Raw genomic sequence first — 13,860 nt, 5'->3', positions numbered from 1 at the left:
TGTGCCCTTGCCAGCATATTTATATTTTTTTAGCTCGGCGGCTCTATTGGCACTTCAGGATGTTGGGCTGAATACAATTTTTTTTTTCTCTCAAAAAGAAATTATTGGAGAGAATTTTCAACCTATTCAAACCCACCAACTTAAATGGGAATCCATCCATTATGAACTCAAATTTTTTGACCTTCGCCATCTTTGAATTCAAATCTTTGACTCATACCCCAAGGCTTCACCCACTCTAAAAACCTACGAATTCGAGTCCAAATTTGAATATTTTAAAGGCAATGATGGTCGTCACAAAACCTTACAACCAAGCGTATATAAATCGTCCTCTGGGTCCAGTAACAAATCCAAAACAATCCAATCCCTTGTTCATATATACATTCTCTCTCTCTCTCTAAACCTCTCTGTTTCCGTCCATTGCTCCAAAATGGCGGCTTCTCTCAATTCCACATTGTCTTCCCAAATCGCAGCGAAACCTCGCGCTTTCTCAAGGAACCAGAGCTCGATCGCTTCCCATCTCTCATGTGCTTCGAATCCGAGTACGAAAGTTTCCTCCATTATGATTCTTTTTGTTGGATTCCGTGGGTTTCTGATCCTTTTGGGGGGTTGTTTTAGGGTTGAGGAGTGGAAGTTTGGTCCTTGAGAAGACATCGAGGTTGGTGGCTCCGAGAGCATCGATTCCGTCTCCTGCTCCGAATGGGTGCGTGCGTGCTGGGATTAAGGACGATGAGAAGCCGATCGTTGTGATCGATAACTACGATAGCTTCACTTACAATTTGTGCCAGGTACTATGGTTTGATTGGTTTCCATTTGGGTTGGAATTTTGTTTTTGGTTGTTGTCTTATTGATCTTATTAGCTAGATGGATGGAATTTTGGGGTGGTTATTATTATCTATTATTTGTTCCTATTCTCGTTGGTTAACGGCTTCTTATGCTAATTTTACAATATGCAATTTTTTTGCGACCCATTGAGTGATTTGAGTCCGAAAGGAAATGTGTATATAGTAACCAAAAATACGAGTTTGATTTATTAACTGATAATGATATCTAGAAAGAAAGGTACTGATCTGTGATTTTTAAGAAGTAATTAGTTTTACCTTGCACGAATTTTTTCTTTATTTTACTTCTCTCCTGTCCTTTTTGTTTTATTTCTGAAAAAGCGTAATACTGTTGCGTGACCTAATGAATTTATCCAATCAAAGTCGTCAAGGACTTAAGAAATTATATAAAAGAACACGTTAGAAGCGGGTCTGGAGCTAGGACTTTTTTTCTCGAGAACTTTTTGACATCTATTTATGATACCAAAAAAAAGAAAAAAAAAGAATAACACTTAATTCTTTAATCACTAATAAATTATACCTATCCTTGACAAAAATTATTTCTTGAAAGCGTTATATTAGGTGTTGCTATTTGCATGGATGCGTGTATGTATTTACTAAGGCCTTATCTCATTCAGACTAAAGTATTTAATCTATAAGAATGAAAGATTAGTTTCTCTATTATCTTCCTCTTCCTTGTTTTTCTTTTAAAGATACTTTTAAAAAAATCTCATCTTTCACAATTAGGTGGACCTCACATGTGATCTTGAACTTTTCTCTCGAGCAACCAATTGGATTTGGGGGCATAAGAAAGATTACGCTAAACTTGGTTTAGATGAAGCAAATTCGGAACGAAAAAAAAAGAAACTATTAGAAATATGGTGGGGCTACAAAGCTATAGAAATTGTTTTGAAATCAAGCAGAAGCAATGGCCCCTCTCTCGCTTTGCCACTTGTTAGTAGGTATAACTAAGAATGTAATTCCTCTCTTATGATAGATCAGGCGGTTTTGTATAGAAACTTAGAGATTTTGTGATGGTCTTTTGGTTATCTTTCTTTTAATAAAGAAAAAAAAACTAAGAACCTAATAGAATATTTTAGGTTACTAATAGGCATATAAGAAACTATTTTTCTTTCAAGTGAGAGAATTTGACAAATATGCAGAAAGTTTGAAGTTTCCTTTTGTTTGATATGCATAACTAAAAACTAGTATATGTTGTATTAAACAATCAAAATTTACCTACTGACTATTTTGACCTGATATTGAAGTACATGGGAGAGCTGGGAGCAAATTTCGAAGTATACCGCAATGATGAGCTAACTGTGGAAGAGTTAAGAAGGTATTACTTGTATGCTACTGTATTTCCTTTGACATATCAATCTATTATGAAGTTTGGTTCTTGGTGCGCAAAAGAGCATTTCTATATTGTAATTCTGCTTTACTAAGGACGCGTAACTGCTTTTTCTTTAGGATGAATCCCAGAGGAATACTTATTTCTCCAGGGCCTGGTAAGTGATTTTTCGAATGCTGTGCTTATAGTGAATTTTGCTGAGATAAGTGTTATATCAATTCCTTTTCTTGTTCAGGTGCACCTCAGGATTCAGGAATATCACTGCAAACAGTTTTAGAACTTGGGCCATCAATACCACTTTTTGGAGTTTGCATGGGCTTGCAGTGCATAGGAGAAGCTTTTGGAGGTCAGATTTCTTACTATTGGATATAGGGAACAGTATAAACACATGTAGTGTGTGATGCTGAAAGTTTTTGTTTTTAAAATTTTGACCTGCAGGAAAGATTGTGCGTGCTCCTTCTGGTGTGATGCATGGGAAGAGTTCTCTTGTATACTATGATGAGAAGCTAAAACCTAGCTTATTTCATGGTTTGCCAAAGTAAGATTATATTCTTTTTATACTCTTCTATCACCTTTTTTTTTTTTGCTTATTTTTTTCTACTATCATTAATCTTTGTTCATGGCTTTTTCTTCAGACAGAGGTTTTGTCCTAAAACATGTCTATACATAATGAGTTAGTACAAAGCATTTTGTAATTGTTTTTTTATTCTAAAACTATTTTAACTTGATATTGAGCACCTTACACTATAGAAATGGACACTCTTACTCAGATTAGCATTCTACTGTCAGTTTAACATATAAGCAATATAAGATGGATGTGGAAGAGCTCCGTAACAGGCTATTTACACTTGAGACAAATCTAACTTTTGACAAATTGCTATGAGGAACAAACTGATACATTTGCCATGACATTGAAAAATACTTGGAACTGACACACACAATGGCCAAGAGATGGATGAGTTTCCTCCCAGTAACTTTCTTTTTATTTCCTTTCTTGCCCCTTTAACATAAACTATAAATTAACCATACAATTACAGTCATTTTGTTAGTTAGAAACCTTGAATGAATGTACTCAAGTACAAAGTTAGATCGTCTTTCATCTATTTCTGCAAAGAGGTTATACTTTTGTCGAGAATCATATTCACCATGCCAGAACAATCCCTTCATGTGCCATTTTTCTTTATGATATTATAGTGAGTTCAGCTGTCCTCTGACATAATGATTACTGTCATGCAGCCCTTTCACAGCTGGAAGATATCACAGTCTGGTCATTGAAAATGAGAGCTTTCCCAGTGATGCTCTAGAGGTTACTGCGTGGACAGAGGATGGGCTTGTAATGGCTGCTCGGCACAGAAAATATAATCATATCCAGGTAAAGTTAGTTTCACAATGTTCTGTTGAATTTGCTGGTTCTATGTAAAACCAGGTCTATGTTCCATCAATTTATATCACACTTCCTAGCTCAGTTCCTGCTTTGGTTCTTTTTCCTTCTAAGCTGATTCTCAACTTGACTAAACATTTTATGCTTCTTTATTTATGATGCTGATTAAGGACTCTTAATGCTTTGCCTGTCTCTTTAATCAGAATTTGCTTATTGAATTGCAGGGCGTTCAGTTCCACCCAGAGAGTATCATTACATCAGAAGGCAAAACGATAGTCCTCAACTTCATTAGGTTTATCGAAGATTTGGAGTCCAAGTCTCAGGGGAAAGAAAACTAGAGTCAGCGCACTCCCAAGTGAAAAAAGTTCTGAACCTAAACAAAAATCATTCCTCTGTTCGTTAAATGGAGAGTAAATCTGTAACAATGTAGTCATTTCGGAACAAATAAATGAAAATTCGTTTTTTTTTTTCATATGGTGTTGGTGGTTAGTGATGAGTCACATCTTAGTTTTTTCGTTTTATTTCCCTTTTGGTGGTAAATATAATCTGACTGAAGCATGGCCATTTCCATATGGCAAGTGATCTTCTTCACGTAAAAGTTTCATCCCATATGGCAATAATGCTAAATCCTCAAAACTGTACTTAATGAATATGTGAGGGCTGCAGCATCACAAGGACATGAACTCATGAGAGACCCTTTTATAATCTTAATATGGCATCCATCCATCGAATCACTTTTAAATTAGAGCCCACCAGGCACTTGTCCTTAAAGATGCAAAATTTCATTACAATAGAATTGACAAACGAAGATGAGAACAGGTCATAGTGATTTGTACAGGTAACAAGGTGAAAGCCTAACCAAACCAATGTGGTTTCGAGAGCTGACAAAAGAATGCCAAGAGAGTTACAAAGCTGTACAGCGATATCAGCCCTCGTGGACAGCAGATGAACAAATATTTTGGAACATACCTATGAGAGACATACTATTGTACACTAGTCTCATACATGTACATCAGCTCAGTAGGTATATATGTTGGCCCCAAGCACCTTCTCTTAAGTGAATCATGCGGCGAAGCCTGATTAGGTTTTATGAATATGGGATGTTTTTCTTTGTGTCGTGTTTCCGCTGGTAAGGAAAAAGCATCACCAAAAATAATTTGTAATGTTGGAGTGTCGATCACCTGGATGGTGTACTGTTATCAATGAAGTCTGCTTCTTAAGCGGAAATCATTGTCATCAGAATTTTGTTTCTAAGCCAGTAACTTGGAAACAGCCTGATAAAGCTGCTCTTCTTCAAAGGGTTTGGACACATATCCATCCATTCCACATTTTATGCACTCTTCGTATGTTGCTTGGATGACATCTGCTGTCATGGCCAGAACTGGCAAATGCCACTCAATCCTTCCAGAACCTTCTGCTGCCGGGCCTCCATTTTTCATTTGCTCATTCGCCTTGCTCTCCATCAACCGTATCTGCCTTGTTGCCTCGAACCTGACAGGAAAAGCATGTCAGCGTGAAGTCCATTATGTAAAACCAACAATGAATTACCACAAAGGTTGTGGAGAACTTTCAATACTTGCTCTTTGAATCAAGTAGATTTATACAAGATTTGAGACATTTTAAAAACATGCGACGTAGAACAGTTAAACTTCTAACAAGTCCACATATGAGAGAAAAAGGAAGTTGCCTCCCACAGCACAATAACATACTTGGATAGTTGAATTAATTGCCAGAGGAAAAAGGTAGCAATAAGTTTGTTATTGAAGCTAATATTCAAATGTGGCAGCATCGCTTATGACACAAAACCATGTCCCACTCTGTAAGTTTCAATTAGTTGCAGAAATCATAAAGAAAAATGAAAACTACAAATACTATGGTGTTGTGCAAATTAAGAGGTGCCTGAAATACATAATCAACATTCATAATGTTAGCAATCTTGTGTTAATACAAGACACATAAGATACATAAATAAGTCAAAAGTGCATTAATCACACAATTATTGAATGTATAGTGTAATCTTCTATATTGCTTAACTGATTCAGGAGGAATTGTATTTTATTCAGGCATGAACATAAGCACAAAAGCAGATAATTTTTGGGTTGGTGAACACAGTTTGAACTCTTCTTGAGAACTATAGCTTTGTTATCATTTCCATAGACTTTCTGCATAGAAGAAAATCTATAGGTTAACCTACAATTTTATGAATGATTTTATGATTTCAGTTACTGATTCTTGGCAAAGCAGACACTAACAGTTACACCAACGGTGAACTTCTCGAGCAAGCACTGAAACAATTTGAGAAATGACCAACAAAAAGAAGTTGCAACAGGGAAGTAACTTTTCCATCCATACCCATCCATTTCTGGCATCTGAACATCCATAAAGCATGCATCAAACTTGTGTGGCGGTTGAAGGAGTGCAAGTGCATCTTTCCCACTTTCAACGCACTCAACCTTTGCTCCATATTTTTTTAGGACACCTGCAGCTACTCTGAGATTTACCTTATTATCATCAACCACCAATATATTCTTCCCAGCTAGCAACTGAAGAAAAGTTGACCCATTTGACCTTTCTTTCCTTTGAGGAAGTTCCATTTCTAGCAACTGCTGTAGACATGCTGCAACTGTGCTTGCCCTAAGTGGCTTCACAATTACAGTATCAAAAAGGGGCCCAGAATATCCCTTATCAGATTCAGAGGTGACCAAAAGGATCACCTTTGGCACTTTAGGTATCCGAGAATTCTGCTTCCAATGGAGTAGCAGATCACGTAAGTGAAGATCCCTCTCTGAATTCCAGGAGTCCTTCTCAATTAATAGTATGCGTGGCTGCTTCCTATATGCAACAGAAACATCAAAAAAACGTAGTAGCAGAAAGACAAATATCAGGGAGGGGAGCGCCTAACAAAAGTGTAGTTTACAATCATAAGCATCAGTTACACATTCTAAGGCCATGTTAAATTGTGGGAAAAGGATTTCTTCCCTTTACATCAGGAGAGGTAAAACTGATTTTCCTTGAAAGTCACTTGCTAAAAGGTGGGTTTTACACAAAAAGGATAAAATAAAAATTCTCATCATAAGAACAAAACAAACTCCATTGAATGATTTCAGAAATGATTAGAAAGAGAGACTTACGGGGATGTTAAATAACCGTCTTGTCCACAAAATGCATCAAGTGTCATCCTGACATTTCTCGCAACTTCAACACTTATTCCCAACCTCTTTAGGTGGTATGTTGTTACAGCGCTTCTAACTGGCCTGTCATCAATCAGAAAAGCTTTCATTCCTTTAAAGGTGGTAGGTAGAGTCTCAGAAAGAGTTATCTTTGTATCACCAACTGTACTTTTCTGGCAATGTTGCAAAACAGCTGTGAATGTGAAAGTACTCCCGATATTAGGGCAGCTAGTGAAACTTATTTGTCCACCCATCAGTTCAACCAGACACTTACTGATGCTTAAACCAATACCAGTTCCACCATAGTTCCTCGAAGTTGAGCTGTCTGCCTGCATAAAAGGTGCAAAAACACGTTCCTGTGCATGTAATGGGATCCCAATCCCTGTATCCTCAACACTTATCACGAGAGTTACATTATCAGAATCTCTCTTGTAGAACATTGGACTTTCAGATGGATCTCTTGATGCTGTTTCATCAGAAAGTAGCAGCTTAAAATTTTCCCAACTGTTTCTTCCGTCAGCAGCTTCCAAGCCACTCAAAGTATTGAATATGCCATTAAATTTTACATCTATTTTATCCTGTTTGTGAATCAAGGCTGCATCATGTTTTGCATTCGACACCATATTTGGGTTATCAGCCAAATGAACTTGGACAAGTATGTGGCCTCGTTCAGTAAACTGTAATGAGCCAAATTGGTTAATACATACATTTTCAACAAACTACAGGAAGAAATTATTCCTATAAATGAGGTTTACTTTTCCTTATTGGCTGAAATTCGACTTAGATAGAACTAATATATAATAATAAGCAATGTGAAGGCAAAAAAATAAACTATTTGCGATACAATCAACATATTGTAACAAACATGGATAGCCATGCCGATCGGCATGCTGGCACGAGGGGTGTCACACGGCACCCCTCCTAATAGTTTCGCCACTCGCCATCGACCTTGTCGTCGAGCTACCGATTGTCGTCGTCCGAGCTCGCGTCGGGTGCCCTAGCCACACACACACACAAAGAGAGAGAGAGAGAGAGAGAGAGAGAGAGAGAGAGAGAGAGAGAGAGAGAGAGAGAGAGAGAGAGAGAGAGAGAGAGGGTTATCGGTTAAAAACTTAAGTTGCAGATCCCTTGGGCTAGGGCACCTGACACGAGCTCTGGCGACGGCGAAGGTGGGTAGCGATTGGCGACGGCAACAGCGAAGGCAAAGGTGAGTATTCCTTACTTTTTTCTTTCCTTCTCTTACAGCACGGCCAACAAGCGGCCATCGTTGGTAACAAACAATCTGGGTTAGCAATACTAGAGCTCCAAAGTTAACATGAAAAAACTAATGCTAGGAAACCGATAAGAGCACGTAGAAAATAAAATTAACAGCTTACTTTCACTGCATTGCCCACCAAATTTGTTAATATCTGCCGAAATCTTCCTGGATCACCTAAGACAACCTCTGGAACTTTATCAGATACAAAAACAGCAAGCTGCAATTTATCGTCATCGATAAATGATGTGGTCAGAATGCGACAAAAGCAGATCAGATAATCTAATATCCTACAACCTTTTAAAAATAGAAACCATCTAACAGACCAGTACAGTAGTAGACAAATAATGGAAGGAACTTCAGTACTGTGACCAGTAGAAGAACATGAAAATATGATCTGTAAGTTATATAATCCTGAGGCTCACCTCAATACCCTTCTCTCTGGACTTTGATGAAAACAAAGAGAGAACATCATCTAGGATGGATGGCAAGTCAAATGGCACTGCCTCAAGCTCCAATCTTCCAGCTTCAATCTTTGCCCGGTCAAGCACTTCGTTTATCAATGCTATCAATGCTTTTCCACACTCTTGAGCAGTTTGGGCATAATCCTTTTGAGTTAAATTCAGATTTGTCTCCAAAAGCATATCTAGCATTCCTGGTGAGAATAGCTTTTATCAACTTATTGGCTCCAATAGTAGAGTGCAAAGAACTGAAAGAAGTAAACCAAATAGAGAGAGAACAAAAGATACCAAGGACACCATTCATGGGAGTTCTTATCTCGTGTGAAACAGTAGCAAGAAACTGCCATGGAGAAAAAAAGATCATTCAGAGGCTAACTATTGAGGATCAAGCTTATAAGTTCAACAATGCACAAATTATTAGACCTGAGATTTGGCAATATCTGCAGCCTCTGCTTGAACTTTTAGCTCCTCCATCTTCCGACAGTCCTCCTTAACATTGTCATAGCGACTCCAAGCAGCATATAAGATATATCCTGCGAGCATACAGATCACAAAGACGCCAAATGGGGTAGTAATGGCTGACAATGGTAGGGGAGGCTTTTGCCTATATCTGTTAAGAACTCTGAGGAATTAGTCCACAAGGTCAACAATGAACATGATCTTGGCTGCATGTATTATCTACTGAATTTGCTAACCTGCATTTCATTTCATGCTTCCTAAATGGATCTCCAAAATCAAGCATGCTGACATGTGATAATGGCAGATAACCATCTGGACTTTGAGGCCCATACATAATCATTGGTTCCGAGGTGTTAGTAACATCATATACATGCACCATTATATCCTGATTACCAGCAAGTTGCCTCAGCAAGTTTTCCACGAGTGACTCAACATCAAAAGCTCCACCTAGGTATCTGCTATAGTAGTGCATCATGCTTGGATGAGAAAACAAGCACAAAAAGATGGACTCTGAAGAGAAAAAGAATCATCTATTGAAGTATAGGCGAAGTCAAGACCCATTTTGTTACATATGAGCATATGGTAAAATCTTAGCCAAATCATAAGATTCTTGGTTCAGATCAGTTGTTAAGAATAAGATATCCCCTATTCTTGCTCCTCTTCTGTACAAGTACATGACCACCTCACGATTTGATCCAAAGGAATCCTCTATCCATTCTTAATCCCAATAATGCTCATCCACTATGCATCACCACTACATGCATACAAAGAATTATCATGGTGAATGCCATTCCCATGCTGGTTGTCTGGTATTGATAGGTAGGCCATACTAATCCTTGGCCCCTCAGCACTCACTCACTTAGATTCACAATACACAAATATATAGAAATGCTAGATTAAGAGAAAAGAATATAGTTTTACAGTACAATCACAAATAATCTTAGATTTCTCTTTTGATTGTCGCTGTGAATTTGCAAGCTCTCTTGTAATCGTAAGCAGGGAACGAGCATTAAAATGAACTAATAAGGAAACATCATTCAGAACATTGACATAAAGCACTTATTAGTGAAATTGCAATTATTTGCTCCAAGCTGTCAGAAAGATTTACAAAGATTTCTAATAAATATACAAAACAGGTTATTCAGTCGTTAAAAGTTAAAATTAAATGCAAAACAGAGTTTGTATTGACTTGCTTTATATCACCAACCAAAATTCGTCATTTCTAGTAAATCTTCCTTTAAACTAAAGGAATGATATATTAGGATTGAAAATTTTAAAATGCCCTAGGAACCAAATGTACTACATGCTATCAATATAATAATGCGGAAGAAAAGAATAGAGAGACAATAGCAAACATAAGCAATTTTATGTGAAAATTTTCTTAAAACCAAGGTAAGAAGTAAAAACCCATGAATCCTATCCAAGATTGGACCAATCACTAATATTAAATGTAGCAATTATAAGATAAATTTACAGACTATCCGTCAATACTCACAACTATATATGTAAGATCTTGCTCACTTGAACCCGCGATGTACTGCTTCCCATAATTGATTTTCAACCTCAATGACCTTTGTGCTAAAACTCATACATAAAATCTAGAAACTAGATGCGTTACATCATTAAAATTTTGTTGAGGCACAATTTGCAAATTATATCACTACAACTAAAACCTTACAGGGATATTAGGCCCTGTTTAGTTTTTGATTAAGAGAAAAATCTACAGTAGTTGGTATACCTCTAATATAGAGTAGGGTAATTTAAGTTATTGAGCGAAGACACGAGAGTCTATATAAACTTTTTCACTTTTTCTTCACTTTTCGATGTGAGACCATATCCTCACACATGATAATATAGGGATAAGGGTGAAAACGGATCGGATACGAACTAGATAGTACTCAATCTACATCCGGATCCATATTTTTAGTCTGCATACTTATTCGGATACGGATATTAGACGGATACGGATAATTTTTGGATAGAGGATCGGATCTTAAACGGATGTTGATCGAATTTTAAACAATCTTTTATTTAGATAAAATTAACACAAAAATATTAAGAGTTTCACAAAAAAATAAATTTTTTGTATGTCAAATATATATATAATTAGATAAATTAATCTCTACAAATAATATATAATACATCATTAATAACAATATCAACATTCACTATTTAAATAAGCAAACTAAAAACTGTAAATTATTCAAAAAAATATGCGGGTAAACGGATATCCGATATCTGTATTTGAATCCGAAAATTATATCCGACTCGTATCTAAATCCGTATCCAGAATTTTTTTTCAAAAATTATATCCATATCCAAATCAGATAGAAAGTTTTTATCCGAATTGGGTCGGATAGCGGGTCGGGTCGGAGTTAATCCGACCCGTTTTCACCCCTATATAGGGAACATATCTATGGAGGTTCATACAACATATTACTTTCTTCTTTGAGTCAGTGATAAACTTAACCCTTAAACCCTGTCCTGAAGCTATGAATTGTAGTACACCTATACAAACAGATAGAGAACATGACATTGACACTACTAACAGAGTTATACTTCAGCACTTTATCTTACCCTACTGTTGCTTCTATCCGCTGTTCGACTGTTGCATCTGCATGAAGATCAGAGTGATAGACAGGAAATGTTAAAACTACACCCAGATGGTTCGAGCCCAGCAGCCTAAATGGATTAGTGAGAACAGCCTTGCCAGTAGCCCGTGCACGTAAGATGTTCTCGCGATCTTCCTATACAAAGAGAAAAAGGAGTATGACGACCAGAATCATTATATGCCAATGGAACGAAATGCAGAACAAATAAATCCACATGATAGAATATAAACCTCTCCAGACATCATATCGAGGGCCTCGATGTAGGAAACAGTCTCCTGAGAGTAAATCACAGCGGCATACTCATCTTGAACAGGCGACGGCTCCCGTTTCATGGTTTTTATTGTCCACCCCTGCTGACTCTCAAACTTAGCTCTTTCGGAATGTAGAACTCGTTGTGCATATGCTACCCCATTCAATAAAGGCCGCTCAAAAGCCGTTCGTGCTGTGTAATAGGCAAAAGTTTCCTGGAATATATGTCAAAAACCAACAGGTATAAGCAGAGCAAGCCATTCACTCCAAGTAACATATTTTCCCAGATTGAACGAAAGAACCAATTAATTGCCCTAAGTTCCCAAAGGATGATATTGAAAAGCAGTAGTCCAAGCAACTTTGAAGCGAAAAAAGAAAAAGAAAACTCGAGAATCAAAAGTATCCCAGGTAAATTTCAAAGATCAACCGCTAGAAAATTGCAGCAACTATCTACTGGACGGGAACGATAAGTTAATGCAGATGTTATAAAACGGGAGAAAGAATCTTATAATCAATAATGGAGTGTTTATCTACAACACACAATCTAAAACCACTCGGTACCTGATCGATAGCAGCCGGCTGCTTCTGGTAGTGGAAAGTATACACAAGAATGGCGAGGGCATGGACATGGTTAACGCTGACGGCAAACTGGTCTTGGATCATCCTGGCTCTCTCCTCGCACATGCTCACAAGCCCCTCCTCCGCCTTCCTCATGCTCACTCTCCTTATATATAAATGCAAACCGACCAAGATGCCAAAGGAAACCGCAACCCACACCACAACCATCGCCGTCCGATTCAACAACCACCACCTCCTCCTCCTCTCCTCCGCTCCCATCTCCATTCCCATCTCACCCATTCCTATCCCCCAAAATCCACATCATTTTACTTTCTACTTGTAACGCTGCTGCATCATTTTGGCATCGGCAATCGTGATATAAGGAAATAAAATAAGCCAGAGACTCGTAGTAGCAGTAGTACTCTTCTCACTGTTGGTATGGAGGAGGCGTGGGTTGGACCTTCTCAAAAGAAGCACAACTCCTCACATGTCCCAAAGACAAATTAAACAATTGGGTTTGCTCGGGGATGTCCGGTTGGAACACGCGCTCTCCAATTAAAGAAATCTACAAAACCCGAAAAGATAAAAGAAAAAGAAAAGGAATGAGAGAGAGAAAGTGATCGAGATGCGAACGAAACCAATGACAATGATTCTTGATCCTTTCTACGGATCTCTTGTCGTCGACGGATGCCTACTCTCCTCGGAGTGCAAAGTATTGGAGCAAAAATACTCTCGACAACCGCCATTTCCCAAGTAAGCGGAGAGAATTACCTGGATTTTTCAAAGATTCGCCAGCATTAAACAAATCCTCGCACCACTTCTCTCTATATGTACTGCTGGATCTCCATTCAAGCGGCTAAATGAGCTCGAAGGTAGTGGAAAGAGCGCCGCCTTTCGCACTCCTTGGAGGCGATGTCGAATCTAAGCTCGATTCTTCGAGATTCTGGGAAGAGATCCGCGATCGACCACCTCGTCTTCCCCGCAGCTCCCCGATACGAGGTTTATATATAGCTCGGCTGGTCGAAGGGAAAGCTAGGGTTAGGGTTTCGATCGGGGTTCGGCTGTTTGCTTCTGTCGTCCGCGATAGTGAGAGTGAGGGAAAGGGATAGAGAGAAAGGAGCCCAAAAAGGAATCGTAATGCGAAATCTTTCGGAAAGCGACTACTGGCACTGGGAGAAGAAGGAGAAGAAAGCAGCCGATCACATGCATCGGACGTAGCTTGAAATTACCTTTTTATCCTCTCAACACGAATGAGATATATATTAATATATATATATATATATCCTCGGGGTTTTATTGGATTAAGCTTTGAGAATAATAATTATAGAGGGTAGGGTATATTCTAATTGTGCTTAGTAGTTATCATTGCAATTTTATACAATTAGTGGTGATTAGAGTGTCCTGGTCTTAATTAATGTGATTAAGAGAACTGTTGGTAATTGTTTTTCTATGGGGGCATTTTAGTCAAACTAATTTTCAGGAAGCCTCTGGTGGTTGGCAGGTTAGGAAAAGCCGGTCAAGGGTATTCCTGGCAGTTAAAGGCGAG

At 38.1% G+C, this 13,860-nt stretch overlaps 2 protein-coding genes across 2 annotated transcripts; one reads left to right on the top strand and one right to left on the bottom strand.

The window, feature by feature from the left end:
• The first annotated feature begins 270 nt into the window (after window positions 1-270).
• On the top strand, window positions 271-4,022 carry LOC140800116 (anthranilate synthase beta subunit 2, chloroplastic-like). The gene is made up of 8 exons (XM_073154779.1): window positions 271-539; window positions 616-785; window positions 2,087-2,157; window positions 2,289-2,326; window positions 2,405-2,515; window positions 2,608-2,707; window positions 3,406-3,541; window positions 3,775-4,022. The coding sequence occupies exons 1-8, from the start codon at window positions 428-430 to the stop codon at window positions 3,886-3,888; spliced, it is 852 nt and encodes a 283-aa protein (XP_073010880.1). The 5' UTR covers window positions 271-427; the 3' UTR covers window positions 3,889-4,022.
• Window positions 4,023-4,316: 294 nt separating this feature from the next.
• LOC140800115 (probable histidine kinase 6) lies at window positions 4,317-13,557 on the bottom strand. The gene is made up of 12 exons (XM_073154778.1): window positions 13,086-13,557; window positions 12,318-12,879; window positions 11,738-11,971; window positions 11,473-11,642; window positions 9,132-9,350; window positions 8,860-9,046; window positions 8,725-8,776; window positions 8,401-8,630; window positions 8,097-8,195; window positions 6,682-7,397; window positions 5,903-6,382; window positions 4,317-5,041 (listed from the first exon to the last, which is right to left on the bottom strand). The coding sequence occupies exons 2-12, from the start codon at window positions 12,612-12,614 to the stop codon at window positions 4,801-4,803; spliced, it is 2,925 nt and encodes a 974-aa protein (XP_073010879.1). The 5' UTR covers window positions 12,615-12,879; window positions 13,086-13,557; the 3' UTR covers window positions 4,317-4,800.
• Window positions 13,558-13,860: the final 303 nt, after the last annotated feature.

The sequence above is a fragment of the Typha latifolia genome, chromosome 13 (assembly GCF_019914945.1).
Source record: "Typha latifolia isolate L0001 chromosome 13, TyphaL0001v2, whole genome shotgun sequence".
Taxonomy (NCBI): domain Eukaryota; kingdom Viridiplantae; phylum Streptophyta; class Magnoliopsida; order Poales; family Typhaceae; genus Typha; species Typha latifolia.
The sequence above is the reverse complement of the archived record's forward strand: the minus strand, read 5'-3'. Positions and strand labels throughout refer to the sequence as shown.

Coding starts and splice junctions, on each gene's coding strand:
- LOC140800116 (XM_073154779.1), top strand. CDS start 428: ATGGCGGCTTCTCTCAATTCCACATTGTCTTCCCAAATCGCAGCGAAA. Junction 2,158..2,288: donor ACTGTGGAAGAGTTAAGAAG/GTATTACTTGTA, acceptor CTTTTTCTTTAG/GATGAATCCCAGAGGAATAC. Junction 2,516..2,607: donor CATAGGAGAAGCTTTTGGAG/GTCAGATTTCTT, acceptor TTTGACCTGCAG/GAAAGATTGTGCGTGCTCCT.
- LOC140800115 (XM_073154778.1), bottom strand. CDS start 12,614: ATGGGTGAGATGGGAATGGAGATGGGAGCGGAGGAGAGGAGGAGGAGG. Junction 11,643..11,737: donor TCGATATGATGTCTGGAGAG/GTTTATATTCTA, acceptor CTCTTTGTATAG/GAAGATCGCGAGAACATCTT. Junction 9,047..9,131: donor AAGCATGAAATGAAATGCAG/GTTAGCAAATTC, acceptor AGTTCTTAACAG/ATATAGGCAAAAGCCTCCCC.